This window comes from Denticeps clupeoides, chromosome 8 (assembly GCF_900700375.1).
Source record: "Denticeps clupeoides chromosome 8, fDenClu1.1, whole genome shotgun sequence".
In the NCBI taxonomy this organism is placed as follows: Eukaryota; Metazoa; Chordata; class Actinopteri; order Clupeiformes; family Denticipitidae; genus Denticeps; species Denticeps clupeoides.
This window is the reverse complement of record NC_041714.1, coordinates 10,826,515-10,849,030: the sequence shown is the minus strand read 5'-3', so window position 1 is coordinate 10,849,030 and position 22,516 is coordinate 10,826,515. Positions and strand designations below refer to the sequence as shown.

Genomic DNA, 22,516 nt, shown 5'->3' with positions numbered 1-22,516 from the left:
ATACAGCCATGAATCTGTTTGGTAAAGATGCAACAAGATTTTCACATATGGATTTGGGGATCCTCTGCCATTCCTCAATGCAGATCCTCTCCAGAGGATGGTGGACAGACATACCACTTAGAATTAAGGCTAAACAATTCTATATTGGTCTCATCAGACCAGAAAATCTTATTTCTCACCATCTTGAAGTTCTTCAGGTGTTTAATAGCAAACTCCATGCAGGCTTTCATATGTCTTGAACTGAGGAGAGGCTTCTGTCAAACCACTTTGAAGCCCCAATTGATGGAGGGATGCAGTGATGGATGACTTTCTACAACTTTCTCCCATCTCCCGACGGCATCTCCGGAGCTCAGCCACAGTGATCTTTGGGTTCTCCTTTTTCTCTCTCACCAAGCCTCTTCTCCCCCAATAGCTCAGTTTGGCCAGCTCTAAGAAGGGTTCTGGTCATTTCAAACATCTTACATTTAAGGATTATGGAGGCCACTGTGCTCCTGGGAACCTTAAGTGCAGCAGAAATTTTTACTGTAACCTAGGCCAGATCTGTACTTTGCCCCAATTCTGTCTCTGAGCTCCTCAGGCAGTTCCTTAAACCTCATGATTCTCATTTGCTCTGACACACATTGTGAGCTGTAAGGTCTTATATAGACAGGGGTGTGGCTTTCCTGATCAAGTCCAATCAGTATAATCAAACACAGTTGGACTCAAATGAAGATGTAGAACCATCCCAAGGATGATCAGAAGAAATGGACAGCGCCTGAGTTAAATATACGAGTTTCACAGCAAAGGATCTGAATACTTAGGACTATATGACATTTCAGTTTTTCTTTGTTTATAAAGCTGCAAAAATATCAACAATTCTGGGTTTTTCTGTCAATATGGGGTGCTGTGTGAGGATAAATGAACTTTAGCAAATGGCTGCAATAGAACAAAGAGAGAAACATTCGAGCGGTCTGAATATTCTCTGTACCCACTGTATAACTGAAAGCGTTCGGAAACTGTTTTGTACAAGATTTTTGTCAGTCAAAGATTGAAGGAATAAAAGCCAACTAATCACATACAGAACCTGAAAGAGGGTTACAAGTAGAAGGAGTGAACAGATATCAATTTTGTGTGCCAATTTTTTTAAGAATTCCCGCTAATGCATTTCTGAAGCTGCCATGATTTGTGTTTCGAGGGTAATTTGCCACATTTCAGTCTTTACAAATCAGACATCTTGTGTCATTTCCGCTCCTTTCAGACTGCAAAGATGTCTGACTTGTCAACTTCCGCCATTTTCGAACCTTGAACAACATAATTAAAGCTATTCTATGGCTGTATACGTTTTAAATTCATGTTCAAAAAGCACTTGTTTTTCTTAATGCCAACATCGTTGTTGGTCTTTGTTTAAAAGCACTTTATCTTCATGAGTGTATCTAATCATTGGAATGTGATCTTGGAGTCATTCTGCATTCTTAGACTAGCCATGCGTGTGTGCATGTGTGTGTATGAAAAATATTTGGGGTGACATCAGCATTCCTGCAACCCTGGAATTGATGAATGAAAGTGTACAGGTGGGCAGTGGTGGCTTAACAGGTAAGGAAATGGACCCGTTATCAGAAGGTTGCTGGTTTGAAGGTTGCCACTGAGGTGCCACCAAGGGCCAAGCATCAAGGGTGTTGAGTTAAAAGCAGAGGACACATTTTGTTGTGTGCTGTGTTTCACAATGACAATCACTTCCCTTTCACTTTTTTTCACTTCACTGTGCACCTAAGAACTTCTAGAAGTCTCTGTTTCTCCTGCACATCTTTTCACATTTTTTTCAGATTATGAATTATACAAACACTTTGAATAGATCACACGGGGCACTAAGTGGCATTTAAAACATGCAGCCTGTAGGTATAAGGATACCAACATTAAGAGGCACTTAACCTTATCTGGGCAATTATGTGTGTGCCTTTTGGCTACTAGTCCCACATACACACAGACACATATTCAAAAACACACACTCACACACACCTAAAACAAACTATTTGCCAATTTCCATGTGCAGGCTGTAACGTATTTACTAATGGATAAGACCAATGGAAATGGCTTTTGGCACTACTGCCTTGGTAACTCCTGTCAAGTGCCATGTGTCATTTGAAAAGGACCTTAGGGGCCACGCTAACAAGACAGCACAACCTTTCTCCTCCATTTATGGGTATTAAGTGATACAACCCGCTTCTGTGCATTTCTCTCTGATCAGAAATAATGCCTCAATAAGGTCCAACCCCTGGGATGGGAATACATCATGGCACAGAGCTACAGCCATTTATCTCAGTTATGCAAGCCAATGAAAGAGTACAGATGTTGACAGGGGGCTTAAGAGCCACTGTCGAAGCTGGCCAGCTGTAAAACACCGTCCCCACGGTAACTAAATTAATCGAGCGCTAGGTGCCCGGCAACCTTCTTCAAAGGAATGGTGCTATTAAACACAAAAGGTTGGTGACAAAATGCTCATCAAAATGTTATCTGCTAAATTAATTATGAGCAGTAAAGAATGTCAAGTTGATGGTTCAGTCACCAGGGTGCTGTCATGAGGCAACAGATTAAATTTTATCTCACAAATACATCAACAAAACAGATACATGTATGGAGAGTAGTCCGAATTTTAATAATAAAAAGGTAATATATACTGCTCTTCGGCCCATGGCTTCTTTAACATCCTACGAGGGCTCAGGAATAGTGACCAACAGGCTCCTGCAAGGACAGAAATGAGGGAGACCACACTGGAACAGGAGAGTGGGAGGAAGGGAGGTCATATGTGGAGGCTTCTGCTGTTGTGTGGGGTGAACCACCCACACAAACTGCTGTGGGGAGTGCTCAAGGTAGGTCTGTGTCTGCAGGTCTAGCATCCCATCATGAAATAATGTATTGAATATAGGACACAATATTCACAGATAAACACAATACTCTACACTTAACAGAGACAGATAAAATAGAAGGTAGTATCTTATTTCATGAAACTTATCTGTGTGAAGTGATTGTCATTGTTAAACAATGCAGCACAGCACACGGTGACACAACGAAATGTTTCCTCCGCTTTTAACCCATCACCCTTGGTGAGCAGTGGGCAGTCATGACAGGCGCCCAGGGAGCAGTGTACTTTGCTCAGTGGCACCTCATTCGATTCGAACCCGCAACCTCCTGCCCCACAGGATTATTCGTCAGAAGTGGGATGTTGTTGGATGTTGTGGGATGTGGGTTGTTATCCTCACAATATTACAATTGCATGTTTGACCGAACTATTGACAGTTGATGACAGTCAATAATAGCCCTGTTTTAATTTAGGAAAGGGACATAAGGGACTGTGGATGAAATCAAGTCACTTTTGTGCATCATGAAAGCAAAAATTCATTCTTTTGAGCAGAAGAACTTGCTTTTTCTTGTTCTGGTCCTTGTTCTGACCTGAGTTGGCTATAAGGGAACAGAATCATCTTTGAGTCTTTAGAGTTTTGTTGGAAATGAGGTTGAGATCTTGCTAGCAGGTGGGTATTCCCACCAGAAGATCACCTTGTCACCTGGGGAGGTTGATGAATGTGAGGTAGAATCCTTCTACTTTCTTTGTTAGCATTACACTCAAAAGAGAGGAGCCCAAGTGCCTGAAAAGACCAGAATCTACCACTTTAATCTAGTGTCTAAACCTGTCATTTTAATGGAATCCTACATACCTATAGGTTAAAATCTTCATCCATGTAGATTTAAACAGTATATCTTGTGCAAGCTGCAAACTTTGGTTATACTGTTAAAATTAGTTGGCGACATGGCCTCACACCTCATCACGGCTCAGACCTTGCGTGTGTGGAGTCTACATGCTTTCTCTGTGTTGGTGCGTGTTCCTCCCACCAACCAAAGTTATGTATACTAGGTGGGCCGTCAACTCTTTGGTCATACAGTGCATCCAGAAAGTGTTATAGGTAACACATAGGTATTCACAGCCTTTGCTCAGTAATTTTTTGATGCACCTTTGGCAGCATCACATTTTGAATATTTTGCCACAAGATTGACACACCTATCCTTGGCCAGTTTCGCCCATTTCTCTTTGCCTCACCTCTCAAGCTCCATCGGGTTGGATGGGAAGCGTCTGCTATTTTACGATCTCTCCAGAGATGTTCAATTGGATTCTTTTAATAAGGAATGGCTACCGTCTGGCCACTCAGCCATACAGGGCTGATTGGTGGATTGCTGCAGAGATGGTTGTCCTTGTATAAGGTTCACCTCTGTCCACAGAGGACCTCTGGAGCTGTGACAGAGGTGACCTCTCTGACTAAGTCCCTTGTCCTTTAATTACTCAGAATAGGTGGCCGGACAACTCTAGGAAGAGTCCTGGTGGTTTTAAACTTCTTCCATCTTATGGATGATGGAGGCCGCTGTGCTCATTTGGACCTCAAAGGCTCAAAGGTTTTCTGTAACCTTCCCCAGATTTGTGCCAATACTTATGTAGGTGTGCTTTCTCAGTTTTTTATTTTTAATACATTTGCCAAAAAATTGTTTTCATGTTGTCATTATGGGATGTTGGGTTTAGAATTCTGAGGAAAAATGAATTTAATCTATTTTGGAATAAGGCTGTAACATAACAAAATGTAGAAAAAACAATGTGCTGTGAATACTTTCCGAATGCACTATAGGTGTGAGTGTGTGTGTGTGTGTGTGTGGGCTGTGGCACTGCACTGGGTGAGTCCACAATCTGCGCCCAATGTCCCAAGATGGGCTCTGGCATGGGCATCGTTCTGGAAAGACTGCTGATCTCCCTGTGTTTAGTCTAGCTGTCAGTGACATTGCAGTGTGCGCATCCTACAACTCCACATGGTTCTAAGATGCACAGAATAAGTACACAGAATATGAGCAATTACTGTGCATAAGAACTTCATGACTGTGTATTAGTTGGTACTGTGTCAGCAATCAGCATCTGAAGCCTGTTTTGGGTATTCCATTCTTTGGTTATGTAAGCCATGACTCCACAAGAGCTTAGGCTGAGTGACTCAGGGGACAAGTGACACAAATGAGAAAATGCATGCCTCAGATAATTACATCCAAGATGCTTCATTAGTGTACTGTGTATCAAAACATGTCTTATAAGAATAAGATCTCCACATATCTAGACATGGATGAGTGATCGATAATGTTAAAAAACTCAAGAACTGAAGTATTCAAAATATTTTGTTGTGATGGTGACCATGATGTAGAGTATTTGCTGGTTTGCAGCATGGCCCAAATATATTTTGTCCAAGAGGTATATTACTTGGCTAAACCTGTTGGAAAAGTAACTCATGTATGTTATTCAGCCTGAAGGGATCTATATTGAACACAAATCAACAAGATTCATGTCACTTAGACATCACAATCTGTCACATAGAGCTGTCACATACACATGTATGAATATTCAATGTTCTGTATCTTTCATGTCTTTCAAATTGCAAAACAAATAGCCCTCTCTACTGGACAAGTACACACAATGCGTAACAACATTAAATACCATCAGTAGTAACCTAGGGCGAGGCCATCACCGACCATTAAATACAAGCATGTGTAACTGGCATGGGCAAGATTCAGAAATCTGAACAAAGTGTTCAAATACTGGATCTTCAAAACATCAAACCAATTCAACTGAAAAGAAACCGTATTTGAACACAGTACTATGTTTCGCTTGAATTAGACATGGGCAGACCTGAGATGACAGATGAAAAGTGAAATGGAAAGAGAGGTGTTGGATGCCAACTTGATTTCATGCCTTGTGGTTGGTTCTTGGAGACAGGTGTGAATGTGAGGGGCGAAGATAGAGCTGAACAAAGACCCCTGCTAAAATCCCAAGCCAGATTTCATCCTCCGCTTATTAGCAGTGGGTGACCTTGAATTACAAGAAATCCATAACTCCAGCATTCATCCACTTTTGTGTCATTTTGCAGAGGGCATTGCATAGATCTTGATCTGAAAGTAGATTTTCAAACTGTATGCAGTAACATCAGTTGTGGTTTCCATGATCCCTTGATAATGGCCCAACTAAAATAATTCCAACATTTGCTAGATAAAATCAAATATTAAAACAATACTGGCTGCTTTATCAGTACCCAGGGTATACTCTTCTTCTTCTAGCCATTCCGTGCCACTTGTTGCAATTATTTTGGAGAGTTTGGGTCATAAAGCTGCAGCTGCAGCTAACAATTATCTTCAAATACAGCGAAATTCTAACCCGGATTCAGGAAAAGGTGGGGCATTTTAAAAATCAGAATAAAAATGAAAAATGAAGACTTCTTGAGCAAGCATCACATTTGCTGCTTGACCATTTTGTGCATAAAATGGTCACATTTAACTTTAAACCTTTGTCTGTATACTGTTTTGAATAATGTAAAATGTAAGTTTTTTTAAAGTCTTTTACTGTTCATTTCATTCAACGAACGTCCCAACGTTTCTTGAATTCAGGTTGCAAGTTTCATGAGGAATTTCTAGTACTGACAAACATGTTGCATTTGCAAGCCTCTGATCTTAAATAAAATAAATAGATGTGTCTCTCTTTCCCTCTGTTGTGTGTTGCTTCTTTTTTACCAATTTGTCTGAACCTACATAAGTGGGTGGATGTGTTCACTGTCGTCTCTTTTTCTGTTGTGTGCAGAAAACAGGCAGAGACACAAGTGCTCTACAATTCAAAGGCTCTTTATCTCAGCAAGACAGACTTCTTAAAAGGGGGCAATGGCACTGACCAGAATGAAAGTAAAACTTAAGAAAAAACACAGGACAATGGTCAATGGTAAGTCGCTTTGGATAAGGGCGCCTGATAAATGCTCTGCCACACAAAAGAGCTGGCCTGATGACGGCGGCTTTTACAGCTTTTGCTTATTTATGAAGTTTACTGGCTGGTTGCTTTGCTGTGCTGGGATTGCACCATGCCTGGGACCTAAGAATAAACTGGTTGATTGGTCAGTTTCAGATGCATGGCTGTGTGTTTGTGGAACAGGAACTAGCATTTTAAAAAGGTCAGCTCTAAACAACAGAACTGCTTCTTCAGGTTTGATTCACTCCATACAAAAATGAGAGGCACTGTTTCATAAGGTCAGACACAAAAGTTCAAATTGAGTAAATCAGCTCTCATCCAATCTGAAGTTAATCTAAAGAAAGTGTTCCATGATATTTAAGATTGTTTATTGATAATAATTTTGGTAAACCACTACAACTGATAAACTGCCAGTGAAGTGAAAATGAATAAATAAATCAGTTTGTAATGTTTATTGTAATGTAGTAATAGTAGCCTAGTGGGGTAACACAGAAGACCCAGGTTCAAATCCCACTTACTACCATTGTGTCCCTGAGCAAGACACTTTACCCTAAGTTGATCCAGGGGTGGGGACTGTCCCTGTAACTACTGATTGTAAGTCGCTCTGGATAAGATTTCTTTTTCAGGAAGGATGATCTGAATCTCATTCAGTACTGTACAATAATCTGCATGGAATTCTCTTGGAATCATGGAATATGGATGAACAAATGCATGGAGATAGTAGAAACAGACAGAATTAAATTAATTACATTAATTGCCAGCCTTCTTCAAATCAGGGCACATGTGCCCTATTCCCGTTTTGGGGCCCTAGGCAAAAAGGAACACATCAAACCTGGCCCCCGCTCAGAGCCCTGGGCAAGTGTCTTTTTTACATATTCTATTGTGACAGTCCTGACTGTGTCCTGTTACCTCCTTGCACTCCATAAATACTGAAGTTTCACATTGATCTGTGCTTCGGCCTTAAACATCTTTCTACTGTATGCATGTACCACAGACCTTCATGCTTGTCCAGCTGTATGACAGTTGTTTCAATGCTACCTTTAATAAAATGTAGGTTGCATGAAGGTTCTTTTTCAATTATTACTGTTATTGCTGTTATTGCTGCTTAATAAAAATTAGGGTTAGTTAGTGCACATGAATTTTTGCTTTGTGCTTGGAACAGTATAATCATGTCCTATATACTTGACTACGTGCTCATGGGCTGGTAGTGTTGACCCTGTCAGCTCAATAAGGGCTGTTAGAATTAAGACGCCTTACCGTGCCAAGGTGGAGGGCTGCACACCTGTCTCCACCACTGCTGTGTCTGGCTTTCTTAGATGTTATGAGGGTGGACATACAGACAAGCCAAGCACATGCGGTGTGCAGAGTGCGAACACTGACCTGGCAGATGTGACTGTGGTGTCTACACGCACCCACTGTGTGGGTGTAAAAGTCGAATGCTAGATGGGGCAAGTGGGCCAAAGGACACATCAGATGTAAAATCAATAGTGTGTTAAGTAGACTGAGTCGACACCTTCTTGCAGGTTCATAAAAATACGATAAGCGATGTCTGTGAGACAAACTGAGAGGATGGGAATGATTGATGCACTACACCCGATCGAGAGGAGAGTTAATTGAACGTTTAGTCTTGCAGAATGTTTACAAGAATGTGAAAAAAAGATGCTTGCCATTGTTAAAATTAATGCAAATCAATGTAATATGGTGGACCAGTAGCAGCATCCAGTAAAAATGCAATGCTATGAGAGAAAATCGATTTTTTCCTATTAGTTTTTATACAAAATGAATATGAATGTACTAATCATATATTATTCATGAAACTAAAAATTGTGCAATCAGCATTCAGGGACTAAATACTTTTTCTAAGTAATCTGCACAACCCTGATAAAGACAGATGGGAGCAATAAGAACAAATCATGTTAGCCACCAGTAAACAGCTTCATGAACAGAAAATGTCATTAAACAGGAAGGCACTACATAAATGTATTTTAAATGAATGAGAGGCATTGGCATGTCTGAATGCAATGCCAGTGTGAAACAGGCCAAACTAGCAATCTATCCTTGGATAATGACAAGGCTCTGCTGAGTATAAACTGAATGTCCTGATAAAGCAATTAAGAATTCATTGTTCAAATGTGAGGCTTACTAAAACATATGTATATACTGTGCTGTGCAAAAATCTTAGGGACCAACATGAATGCTGAACTACAAGCAATTTTGTGAATAGACAATGGGGAAACATTTATTTATTACAATTGTTTTTGTAGGTTTGTCCATTAAGAAATTATCAGTCTATAATTGCAATGTTTGCTTTTATTTGAACAGTGAGAGACAGAACAAAAACAGAAAAATCCATTTTCAATGCCTTCCAAAATTCACCAAAAACTTTATGATACATGACCCGATTGATGTGGTGCAGTTGACCTGACCTCTTGGCAGACCCTGAAAGCTTCCGCCTCCACATTTGATGGTGGGGACAGTGTTCTTGGATCCATAGGTAGCATTCCTCCTCCTCCAAACACAGCGAGTTGAGTTGATGCCAAAGTGCTCGATTTTGACCACAACACTTTTACCCAGCTCTCCTTCTGAATCATTTAGATGCTTAGTGGCAAACCTGTACATGTGCTTTTTTGGGCAGAGGACCTTGCAGGCTGCAGGATTTCAGTCTTTTATGATGTGTTTTTTTGGTTTCTATGGTCCCTCACGAGTAGTTACTGTACTGTTTTCATTTGAAGATTTTTAATGACCCAGCTGTTCGGACATGTAGTGGATATTCATTCCACCACCTTGGAGCCAAGACAGAGAAGAATCTAGATGAATGCTTTCTGAGTACCTTGAGAGATGGACGTACCTGTCCAGCAGTACTGGTGGGTTGAAGAAATTGAGGTGCAGAGCGAGGAGTGATGAGAGATCTGTAGGCAAACATCAGCATTTTGTATCTGATGCAAGCAGCTACAGGAAGCCAGTGGAGGGAACGTAGCAATGGAGTGGTACAGGAGAATTTGGGAAGGTTGAAAACTATTTGGGCTGCAGTGTTCTGGATCAGATGAAGAGGAAGCTCTAAGAAGAGAACCAGCCAGAAGTACAGTCATTTGGTTTGGAGATGACAAAAGATTGGACAAGTATCCATTGATAAAAATGGATGAATCCTCCTAATGTTGTAGAGAAGGAATCTACATGAACGTTGGAAATGTGAGAAGATTAGGAAATGGAATTGTCCATGGCTACCCCAAGGTTGCATGCAGTAGTTGAATGAGAGATTGAAGAATTGTCCACAGAGATTTGAAGGTCCTGTTGTGGGGAGGAACCTGCAGGGATGAATAGCAGTTCAGTTCTGCTGGATTTGAGTCTCAGATGATGAGATGTCAGGCAGGAAAGCAGGGATTTATGGACATGTTTATATATAATGGCGGAAAAGAAAAGGAAGAATTTGGTGTCATCTCAATAGCCCTGACAGGATAATCCATGGGAAGATATGATCTTACCAAGAAATCTGGTGTAAAGAGAGAGCAGGAGAAGGCCAAGATTTGAGCCCTGAGGGACACCAGTTGAGAGCTTGTGAGGTGCAAATGTGGTCCCCTTCCATGTCACCTGATAAGATCTATCCTCCAGATAGAAAGCAATCCACTGGCATGCCGAGCCGCCAATTCTCAGACTCCTAAAGATGCTCAGAAGAGTCTTTTGGTTGATGTGTCAAATGCTGCTGAAAGATCCAGAAAGATTAACACGACGACAATTTTGCTTGTCTGGCCACGTGTAAATTCTTTACAATGGCCAGAAGAGCAGTCTTGGTAGAGTGACCAGTTTTGATTGATTTGGAGATATCAGAGGGATTGGTGATGGATTCTTAAGAATGGGTTTATTCTCACCGGATTATTGTGTGTTACTGTTAAATCTAATGGTAATTGTTGTTGTTGCTGTTATTAGTAGAATACTAATAGTGTAGCCTTGTGCACTGATAATATCAGCAACAACAACAATTACCATTAGACTTAACAGTAACACACAGTAAACCGGTCAGCTAAGTTGAGGCTAAAAGGTATTCAGAACAAGCCCTACCTTACCAGCAGACAAAAATCCAAGATAGAAGTTTAATGCACACTGTAATTTTATTAGTAATGTTATATCTGAAATTGTCTTGTAGTTGTAGCTTTTTGTGGTTCTTCTGTTCTGTAAGAAATTGATGTTTGTAAAGGCTTTGTAAGAATGTGTTTATTTAATTCATTAATGATATTAATTAAATACCACCCACTCAGCGTAACTTTGATTATTCAGTACTGAGTGAAATAAGGAGGCATCAATGCAGAGAACACTCATCTTTTGTTCTTGCATTCTGCCCTGTTCTGTTTGGGCTCTTTTCACAGAAGAGTTCAGGGTTTTACTTGTTCGCTTGTTGAACTGTATTGAAGAAGACACGGTTTCAGTTTTTCTTTTGTCTTGCCTCTTTCATATCCTGTATAATGGCAGTTTCAATGAAACCCAATATCCTTAAACAAACTCTGTTTAATGCTGTAATGATTATGAATAATGCTGCCATAATTTAAGGAGCAGGAAAATGAATATTCCCAATCTGCAAACAGGTCACAAGACAAAGGGAACAACAACAAGAACATGGCAGATCTCATAAAAGCAACAATCCCTCACAGGTGGACTTCGAATACGCCCACCGCTTTCAACCAGACACTAACATTTATCCTCATTTCACTAGCTCTAGGTTTAATGACTGGACCCTATAGACACAAACATGGTAAACATGGTTTCTATACATATTATATAAAATAAGTGATAATATTATAATATAATATAATATTTTATATGATTTTATTATATATTATATTACAAAGTGATCTATTATAATATAATATAATATAATATAATATAATATAATATATCTTCCATCCTTTTTTGCAACTTTGCACAAACTGTTTTCAAAGACACCCAATATTTGCTGAAATAACCTGTCTTTCTAGAACATTTATCTACAGTATATGAACTATACTGAGGTTAATAGATTTTCTTTTTTCATATCAACCCAGAATGTGATCCTGAAAGAAAACACACAAATTTCCATTTCAGATAAACGTTACATTTTATTTTTCTGTTATGACCTGAGATGCATTTCTTCAGCATGATTGGCTTTCATTAACGGCACTATCAATGGCTGTGATGCAAGCATATAGAAAAGCACTCATTTTCACTCTCATTCCAAATCACTTACTGATGGCAATTTTCCAGCTGATTCTCCCTGCTTCCCAATGAACTTACTGCAACATATTGTAATAGACTCTGCTATCTCAGTCCCCACTGTTCAGGACATATTTACATTTTGTGTAAAATTTGCACAAAGCATATCATTGGTGACGCATGCAATTAATTCTAATAGTGTGTCATTACACAGAGTTTGCAGTCACTGTGGCGTCACAGGCTGACGTGAGTGCTGAACTGGAGAGGCACCAGCTCTTTAACACGTAAACAAAATCCTTTAACAACCACCCCTGAACTAAAATGAATTGATTAAAATAAGTGATTAGTGACTACATGAATGAAATCATGGAGCAAGTGCTTTAACGCTCCAGGAATGAGCACCGTAGATAGCTCCTCTTGCTTTTCAACAACTTCATTATTGATTACAGGGTTAATGAAGCAGGATAAAAAAACATACTTAGCATGAGCTTACATTACACATACATTTATGCATATGTGCGTGTAAACCAAAAGGTTTCAAGTTCAATTTTTTTTTTCTGATTGTTGATTTGTACCCATTAAATGTTTAATCTGGAATGACTGCACAGCATTGGTTTGTTTTAAATCATGAATTTATTTATTTTTTCATTAAGGCAATTACTCATGCTCACAACATCAACATAAACATCAAGATAATTAATAAATCAATTAGTTTATTTCATATTTGAATATACATGAATATACACAATAAGAGATCACATAAACATCCCTGGACATAACAAAATCTGTTTTTCTAAAAAATATACCAAAAGCATGTATTTTAGAAACATACCTCAATTTTATGTTGTACAGTTCATTCACAGTATTTATATGCCATAAGTGCTGTAATAATCCATACAAATGAACCATACAAAATTGTGGTTGTAGCTCAATATGGGGAGTCACTCTGACCTGAAGAAGTGAAATATTATTTTCTATTCTTAAAAAATAGCTGTCAAAGTGTCATAAATTTTAGGTCATTTTCACTCACTCGTGAACACTGAATCCAGATCTGGGTCACAGCCTCTTATACTTAACGTGGGATGCTGGGCACAGGGCGGGTTATTGCAGGGTGCACACATTCTATTCACTCACAAACTTAAGAGTCACCAATCCACCTAGACTTTATACCTTTGAGCACCAAGAGAAAAGTGGAGAAGCTGGAGGAAAGAAGCTACACAGACAAACTCATGGCCTTGGAGTTGTGGTGCCACAGCACTGTGACAGATTTTTTAAAAATGCAAAATCAAAAAAAAAAATTGATGCATTGTACTGAATTTGTTTTAAACCATTATAGAATCAATATCTTACATGAACATATTTTTACAGTTATTTTGGGTATTACATGCCATTATAATATGTTAAATAACACAACACTGCATGTTTCTGAAACAAATGAATTCCTAATTTTTAATACAGTTTATATACAAATTAAGTAGACGCTGCACAATGTCTTTACATACCTTTTTGTGAAGTCAACATGAGCAATTTTTGGCAAAAGCTTGCTCTTGTCTAGCTACTTTGTACACATTGTAAACATTTCAATTCTTGCAACGTGGTAAACACGCATGATGACAGAAGTATCCTCTCCCTGACACCGACTGAACCATCTCAGCTGCTGTTTGAGGCTACATAGACATTGGAAATGGAAATGTGGCATTTTAATGCACTTCCCTAATGTTCAGGGCCACAAAGGAATCCTTTTTCACTTTAAAGAAACGTCAAAAAAACACTTGACACTTTTCACCACATCACTTGATGACTTTAATGAACATGTTAGCCTGTCTGGGTATTTTATTTGTGTTAAAATGTTACCCCATATCAGCAAACAGTACTTCACTTTAACCAAAATTCTCAAAGAATTAATTCCATGATGTGGAAAAAAATCACATGACAGATCTGTTGCTTCTCTCATCGCAAGTGCAAACACTCAACATCCGTCATAGGAAGCGATATTGTCCGCAATTCAGTCTCATCTACGTTCTTTCTGGACGTATAGGTGGACTTCCAGCGGAGCAGCACAATCCTCTTGAAGTACTTGACTGTGTTGTTCTTCACACTCACAAAGCAGAAAGTATTGATCATGCTGTTGCTCATCGCTATGCACTCAATGATGTAAAAAGCCACCAGGGAGTTCCTCTCGCGGGAGATCAGCGTGGGGTGGAAGTCACGCACGATGGTGAAGCCGTAGTAAGGCGCCCAGCACAAGATGTAGGCCGTCAGGATAGCGATGAGCACCATGACCGTTTTCCTCCGGCAGCGCAGCCGCTTGCGGATCTGCTCGGTCTGGAAGCCTGGCACGCTCTTGAACCACAGCTCCCTGGAGATGTGCACGTAGCATAGTGTCATGATCAGAACAGGCCCCAAGAACTCCACAGCAAATATGAAGAGGAAGTAGGAGCGGTAGTATATCTGCTGGTCCACAGGCCAGATCTGGGCACAGAAGACCTTGTTGCTCTGGGTGTCTCCGTGATACATCGTCTCGGAGGCGAAATAGGCGGAGGGTATTGAGATCAGGATGGGCACAATCCACACACCGGTGATCAGGCAGTAGGCCGTCTGGTATTTCATCCGGGGTCTCAGAGGATGGACTATCACCATGTACCTAAATCACAGAAAATACACAGACAGTCAGATGCTCTTATTCTTAAAACCTTTCTACATCAAAACAAACGAATTTGCAACATAACCTGACAATTTTACAACAATTTTATTTAAATCCAAATTTACAAATGAGTTTGGCCTTACCGTGTAGTGCATTTAGCATTTTAACTTCAAAGAAGCACTAAGTGTTTAAATGACTGTGAAATGTATTCAGCAGGCTCAACCTAGTGGCACTAAGGAACACTTCAAAGGCCGCGATGTTCTAGTTGCAGAAGCCCACAGGTCATTCATGTTACTTCCAGAATTAAGGTATATGGTATTTCCTGCATGACTGTATTTTAATTTTTTAATGCTGCTGGTATTTGGCATACTTTGTTAGAGCTCAACTGAAAATTGATTGTGTGTAACATGATTCAACAGTGTTTAATATCAACCCCTCGGTATTTACAGGTCCTCATAGGTACTTCATTGCGCAGATGAAGAACAATGAGGAGCTGTCTGGGGTGCTGATCCGTGTGGTTAACAGAGCTTTCCGTTTTAATTAATGCTAAAGAGATGTCTAAACAGCTACTCTTTGTACACACAATTTTGTTTTAACTTCAGTTCAATTGATGAAAAGAAGTGATCCTGAGTGTCAACTGTAGGGCCTGTCAAAGCCCATTGAGACATACTGTGATTTTGGGCTATATAAGAAATAAATGTTGTTGATGTTGTTGAGCATTGGCTGCATGGAAAAGACAATTTCTGACAGAAACCTGAACGCTGAAAACTTAAAGTGACAGAGACAGACCAACCTGTCCACTGCGATGGCCAGAAGGGCATTAGTGGAGACGTACAGGGACACGGTCCGGAGGTAGTTCACAGACGCACACAGGATGAGCCCGTGGTCCCAGGAGAGCTGCTTCACCACGTAGTAATCCACCAGGAAAGGGCTGCACACCACGGCCACAATGAAGTCAGAGATGGCCAAGTTGGCTATGAGCAGGTTGGTCAGGTTCCTCAGCTTTTTGTACCGCGCCAGAGTGGCGATGAACAGGAAGTTGCCAATGCCACACACCAGCATGATGCAGACGAGCACCACACCGATGACTATGGTGGCCACGAAGAAGGCCTGGCCCTGGGTGGTGTCTGGCATCTCGTCCCCATAGTCTGTGTCGTTCAGGTCTGAGTAGAAGACATCGTCACCATAGGGGGTGCGGTCCAGTGTTTCTGTGTGAGCAGCTGCCATCTTAGTGATGTTCGTCTCCTCCATGACACAGCGTCTTTCCTTCGTTTGGTTCAGATGAGACTCACGCAGTGGGGATGCATTAGCATCAGACTCCACGTGGCACAGAATTTTCTGAAATAAGCAGAAATGCAGCTTGAATTGATATCTGTGTATTTTTGGAGTGTGTGAGCAACAATATTGAGTGCAGCAGTGTGACATGCTATTCATTAATATTCAACAATATCCCGCAACATTACAAAATATTCTACAGTTACAAAAGTACTGTAAATTACTGATACAAAATTGTGCTGCTGTTTTTATTCATTTATTTTTAATAGGTTGTTATGGTAAAACTATGTACTACACTGTCTGTTATTTCTGTGCAATATTCATCACAAATTGTATGTATATGTATGCACACACAGAGACAAGTTCTGTGCATAACTTGTTACACTCTTTTTGCTGTCGTTGTTATTCCACTGCTCTAGATGTCTTTCAATTAATAATTCTCTTTTAAGAATTCTCTTAACTTACCTTATTTGACACGGGACATAAGCCCTCTGAGACTCCATACAACCAAATAATAAAAAAAGGAAATTCCTCATTTAAAAATAACCCAATGCGATGTTATTGGACCCTCGCGTGGTCGGAATAAAGTCGTTTCGTCCGCAGCCAGTATAAGATCCGATCTGGTGTTCTGGCCGCCAGGGGTTGCGGCAGGTATCATTCCCCAGTTTCACAATTCCATTCGGAGTTGCTGTGGACCTTTTATCACGGACGGGCAGAACCGAGCAGAACAGAACTGTGGTCGTTCCTGCATTTTGCACGGTGCTTCGTAAAGGTGCGTCAAATGACGTTAAATGAAAGTTCATATAAAGATTCCAGATCCAGGCTACTCACCAACACTTTTTCCTCTTCAAAGGCATCAGCGCATCCCCACGTCGCCCGAGACTTTTACACGCCAGACACTTCTGCAGCCGCGGCTCCTCCTGAGGAGAGGAGAGGAGAGGAGAGGAGAGGAGAGGAGAGGAGACCAGACTGGCTCTCCTGCTCCTCCCGCTGGTGGAGACGCGGCTCACAGCTCATCCAGGGCATTCCTCATTCCTCACCTATCCTACCCACATTCTCACCCGCCTCCGTGCAATGTCAAATGATTCTATAAACGAGTTCATATTAATAGGAAGTGCAAAGGTTTCCATTATGTCTCAGTAATTCACATTTTATATGCAAGCAAATTAGAAACAGTTCTTATTACATACTGTACAGCTCAGCACTCAGTAACATTAATGTTTCTGAATGCAATATACATTGCCTCCTGTGTTTATGTATGTATGTATACATACACACACACACACACACACTCTCTTCTATGAGGTCTTTTTTTGGCGTTATGTAGTGAATATTTTCATTATCTGTACCCTTTATAGAACACGTTTGTGCCTAATTTCAGAAATAAACTCTACCCAATGCCAACAAATTCCCTTTAAAACACAGAGAGAAAGAGAAAAGTGAAATATGTTCAGCATTCAAAAATGGGCTCCATTTCTTTTCTAGAGGTCAGGTCAGGAATTTCCAGAGCCTCTGTGTGAACAGAAAGAAATGGAAATATTAGCAGTGATAATAGGAATAACGTTATTTATTCAGTGCCTTTCATGCGGCTTATTTCAACACTTATTACAGAAATGATTTATTAAAGCTCAATATGCGCAGAACCTTTCAGTTTGCTGAAGGGGTAACAACATAGTAGACGGTTCCACATAGACTTGGCGAAGCAATCTGAGAGGCAAATTCCTCCTGATGGACTCGACACAAGAAAGCCTTCACTGCCAGAGGCTTTCAACTTATACTCAGGAATTCTCTATAATTTTACACATTATTCCTTTCACTAAATACAATTTAGAGTAATTCTGATGACATTCTGGGACATTATTTTCAATCATATTACAGGCTAAATGTATCCACTAGACATGAACTCTTCTGGACATCAAGGATTCAGGGATTAGTTAAGTGAAATGCTACACCTTAGTTTAAGGTGGTTGGCATGGTGATGGCATGACTGACCAGTTGATTTAATCATCTTTACAAATTGAATATTACATTCCCTGTAGTGTCCACCAGACACAGCAACAGAAGAAGTCTGTGATGTGACACCATTCTTATATAAAGTGCAGGATCCCGGTTCTATGGCTGTTATGAACAAGTGAGAGGTTTTTGTCACATTTTTGTAGGTCACCAATAAAGGGGGCTGGGATTTTAACTGCCTAATCCCAGGGACCTTATCTGTGAAGAGGCAGCAGCGGTGAACACTTCTCATGCCATGAATCATCATTCAGACGGTTCCGTTGTTCACCACCGGCCTGTACATGATCTGAGGTGTGTGATCTGATGTGCAGATGCACACTGAAGCAGTAAACCACTGGAGGCCGTCACTCACAGTGATGTTGTTCAGGCATGAATTGAAGGGTAAAACCCTGTAAACCATGAGTAAATCACTGTATGGCACAGCCTTGTGTGCTTTTATTCCCTTTACAAACCATAAAATCCATAACCAAGAAGAATCGGACAAAATGCATTACATGCAGCCAACTGTTTCAGGTATCATTAGTAATAATCCATGTTCAAACCTATAATGAGAAGAATCTGACAAAATGTACCACATGCAACCAACCGTTTCAGGGATTCATAAGTAATAATCCATGGTCAAACATATAAAAAACATATAAAACATATAAAATACACCACATGCAAAGAAGAGTTTCAGGTATCATTAGTAATAATCCATATTCAAAATTCCATTAGGCTAAGGTTGCCCAGCAACATATTGTCAAAGCAACATACCACCCAATTTTATCATATTCAATATTTATTTGAAAAGGAAATGTCTTTAGATTAATTGAAATATTGTCAAACCAAATGAACAGCAACAAAAAATATTTTTAAAAAACATGGAAATGTTCACCATAAACATAAATAAAAATGTAAATTGACCACCAGTGCAACAAATGATCTATTTTTTAAATAAAAAAACTATTCACAATTAATACATCCAATTAACAGTAATTGTATGGGACAGCCAGAAACCTGGGTTGGCTGATTTATAATATTCAGTATATCCAGGTAATGTGTGTGTGTGTGTGTGTGTGTGTGTGTGTGGCACGGCTGATGTGAAGCCTGCAGCATTCTCCAAAACAGCCATTTGCGTATTTCTTGACCGTAAAAGCTTTCTGCTTCCTCCTGACGTTTTCTTTTTATTTTTTCACAGTGCAGCAGCTGTGAATCTGGGGCCGTGTGGCCCTGAGCAGCAGGATAAAGAAAGGGCTCCACATCTGACAGGCACCTGAGCTCAGTACAGCCTGGGATTTATCGCCAACAAGCAAACCGCTGTAGAGATGTTTCTGTTGTTTTTTATTGACTGCAGCATGTGTAGGAGTGTTGAATTAATTATTAAAAGAAACGAATAGATGAATCATTCTATAACTTTTTTTCTGTAATATCTGGGAAATGCAGTACTGTCCTGACAGCCATGCTGTCCATGCTATACAGGGCAGAAGAAGGAATTGAATTGAACCATGAATCAGAATCAGAGTTTTGTCTTCAGTTGTTGTATGAACAAGTTAGGAGTCTGAGCTGAAGGAATTAGGTGAAGAAGGTAAACATGCCATGGGTTTCAGATCAGTCTGTTCTTAGCCAATAACATGCCACCAAAGCAGTGAAAGTGTTCATAATAACATGTTTATTTAAATTCATGATTTCATACTATCACATCTTCAGTAATTCTTATTGGGAGTTACTCAGTCCTTTTTAGGTATTTTTCCTAAACTATAAGTGGAAAGGATAACAATTTGTTACATGAAAAGTGTATATAAATGAAAATTAAGTATTAACTATCAGTAGTTTTGGACCCATCGTATCCCTTGAGACATGTTGGCAAGAGGAAATATTTTCACATTTTATGTAGCTGGGACTGCAGCACCCTGTGGGAAATGGCATGTTATTACCAGATGAGGTTTTACAGAAATGCAACAAGTCAGTTTCCCTTTATGTATCTGTAGAGGGAGTGTAACAAGTGCATTACAGGAAAACCAGGCCTTTGACTGCAAGTAAGAGCACATTAAGGGAATTAGGCTGCACGCCATCTCAACATGTGCATTAATGGAATCGAGCACGTGTGGAAAGGGTGCATTGTCTGCGTTATAAAATGTGCAGCAGTGATTGCTGACAATCTGACTTCATTTACTGCACTGGATCTTGTCTTGACTGTCATATGAGTCAAAATATGTCCCAGGAATTCTGGTATAATTAAAGAATTATAGGACATCAGAAAAGAAAAAGAAAAAACATTCTCTCTGTTTCACACACTTCACAAAATACCATTAAAATATTTTTCAAAAAAAATTAAAAAAGTAAAAATACTTCTGTGGTCATAAGAGCACCAGCATCCTCAGCAGAACTTGATTAATTTTCATGCAGGAAACTGACCCCAAGGAAATAGTTTTTCAGCATTAATTATTTTTCCCTGCAGCGGCAGCAAATCTCCTGGAGCAGAGTGTTGAAATGAAACCCCAGGCTTCACTTGACTAAAGTCACCACTGATCTGCCAATATCGTCCTTCAGTTCATAATGACTCAAAGTGATTGTGACAGAATTAGTATTTCTGTGGCTAAATGTATATTTTAGACTAAAATGTTTTTTTTTTTTGTGACCTCTAGCGATAATTTTGGATTTGATGAGCTTGTGGCAAGGGTTGACATTCTGAAAGCAAGTCAGTGCAACAAGCATGCTGTGATATTCACAGCGATATTGGGAAGCATGATGTGCATTTAGGGCAACTCTGCTTATAAAATTGCCACTGTATCTTGAGCATGGATGGACGAGCACCACTAAAAAAGAATCCAATGACATATCAAATCTAATTTATTATATATTTTCCATAATTAGGATTCTGTGCCACTCTAACACACCTCTTCAAATTGCACTCCGCCTTAATTACATTGCTTATTTACACTTTCACTGTCTGGACCAAATATTTTAGAACAATTTAGTCCGGCCCAAAAGTTTCTTTATTCTGTCATCAGCTGTCAATAAACATTAAAGGGTAATCTATGTAAAAAAATTTATAATAAACTCAAGATGCAATACCAGACGGGGCACTCAGCCTTTGCCAATCTTTTTGTTTTACGTTTGAAGCTTCCCATGCATGAAAATAATGCTGTCAGGGCAGTTGCTGTCACCTGTCAAGGTTGTTGGATGGGATCAGTCAACAGATTATGTCTCTTTTAGACCAGGATCAGTAGACATATCTGTGTGGCAACACGTAATATCTGAGCAGACTAGATATCTATGGGATTCTTTTTCTCCTGCATTCAGCCAGATCATGAGTGCCTCAAATTAGTCCATTCAATATTCTGAAATCTTTGTTTCAAGATCATGTAATTCAGGATGAACTAGATGCACTGAACTACAAGCTATCTTGTAGAACACAATTAATTAGAATAGAAAGAATAAAGCCACAATATGTTTTTTTTTACCCTAAAATGTATATAGAAAGTAATAAGTATACAAACAATAAAATTTAAAAATAATAAAAATAAAAATTGCAATTATATTGAAGATTTAAAAAATGTGGTTTTATGTGGAGTTTTGCTTACTCTGCCATTCAGTGGTTATAGTGCCATCTCTCTGGTCCTGTCTTCATTAGAGCTCTTCTGCTGCTGACAGAATACAGAGCAGCATGTTCTCGCTTCAGTCATTGTCTGTAAGCACAAGGCTACTTTTTCTAAATGAGTTTTCCATCACTCCTCTGATGAAACGAGATGGAAACAAGGTACTTGCATCTACCCCGCCACACCACTCTTCAGACCTCTTACAGTACATAGACACACTCACACACATAGACTGAAACACACAGAGTCACCCAATCTAAGCAACTCATTGTGTACAGAGTTGATAAATAGCCTAATCTCAGTAAACCTTGAGCTCTGCAGGGGCAAGAATTACTCATCATGGCCAGACATGACTGCACTGCATACTGCATACTTCTCTGTTTGTCTCTATTGGATTTAGTAAAAAAAAAAAAATCATCAGAAAGACTTTTGGTGTTCACAATGACAAACTGTCATCAGTTTTGTTGTGTACAATACAAAAATCTTTGAAGCAGAATAATTTTTCCGTATTATTATGTTCTTCAACTGCAAACGGAGTTTGATACAGGTGTTCTCAATGCCGAATTTAATGGATAATTATTTCTCTTCTTCTCATTTTGTTGTGGTTATAGTCGTGCACATTTTCTGATGCTGGTTGGTTCTCGTTCAGTGTCACTGTGTGTTAGTCGTTAGGTCATCCTCCTTTTTGTCCTGTTGTTGTGGCCATAGAGACAAAAGTCAGCCCCACCTCACCCCCCTGCTGTTGCCAGATCACTCGAAAGCCTTTGGCAGAATTGCTTTTTGCACCACGAGCATTTTATATTACAATGTCATGCAGAAATACAAAGGCCCTGTCCTAAATAAAAGATTGGGAAGAGGGACGAGGGGGGGGTGGGGGGGGGGGGGGGGGGGGGGGGGGCGGGGGGGAGACGACAAAACAGTCCACTTTAGTTTGTTGACACAGCAGAGACTTCTCCCACATTCCTTTTATTTAATGTGTTTTTTTTTCCGGCCTTGCAACAATGACAGCGCTTTTGTGGGTGTCAGCCATCATGG

The 22,516-nt window shown here is 39.8% G+C and overlaps 1 protein-coding gene across 1 annotated transcript; it reads right to left on the bottom strand.

Annotated features, from left to right (window-relative positions):
• Nucleotides 1–13,827: 13,827 nt before the first annotated feature.
• Nucleotides 13,828–16,808, bottom strand: prokr1b (prokineticin receptor 1b). The gene is made up of 3 exons (XM_028989956.1): nt 16,719–16,808; nt 15,406–15,950; nt 13,828–14,612 (listed from the first exon to the last, which is right to left on the bottom strand). Exons 2-3 carry the CDS (start codon nt 15,861–15,863, stop codon nt 13,919–13,921), a joined length of 1,152 nt encoding a protein of 383 aa, XP_028845789.1. The 5' UTR covers nt 15,864–15,950; nt 16,719–16,808; the 3' UTR covers nt 13,828–13,918.
• Nucleotides 16,809–22,516: the final 5,708 nt, after the last annotated feature.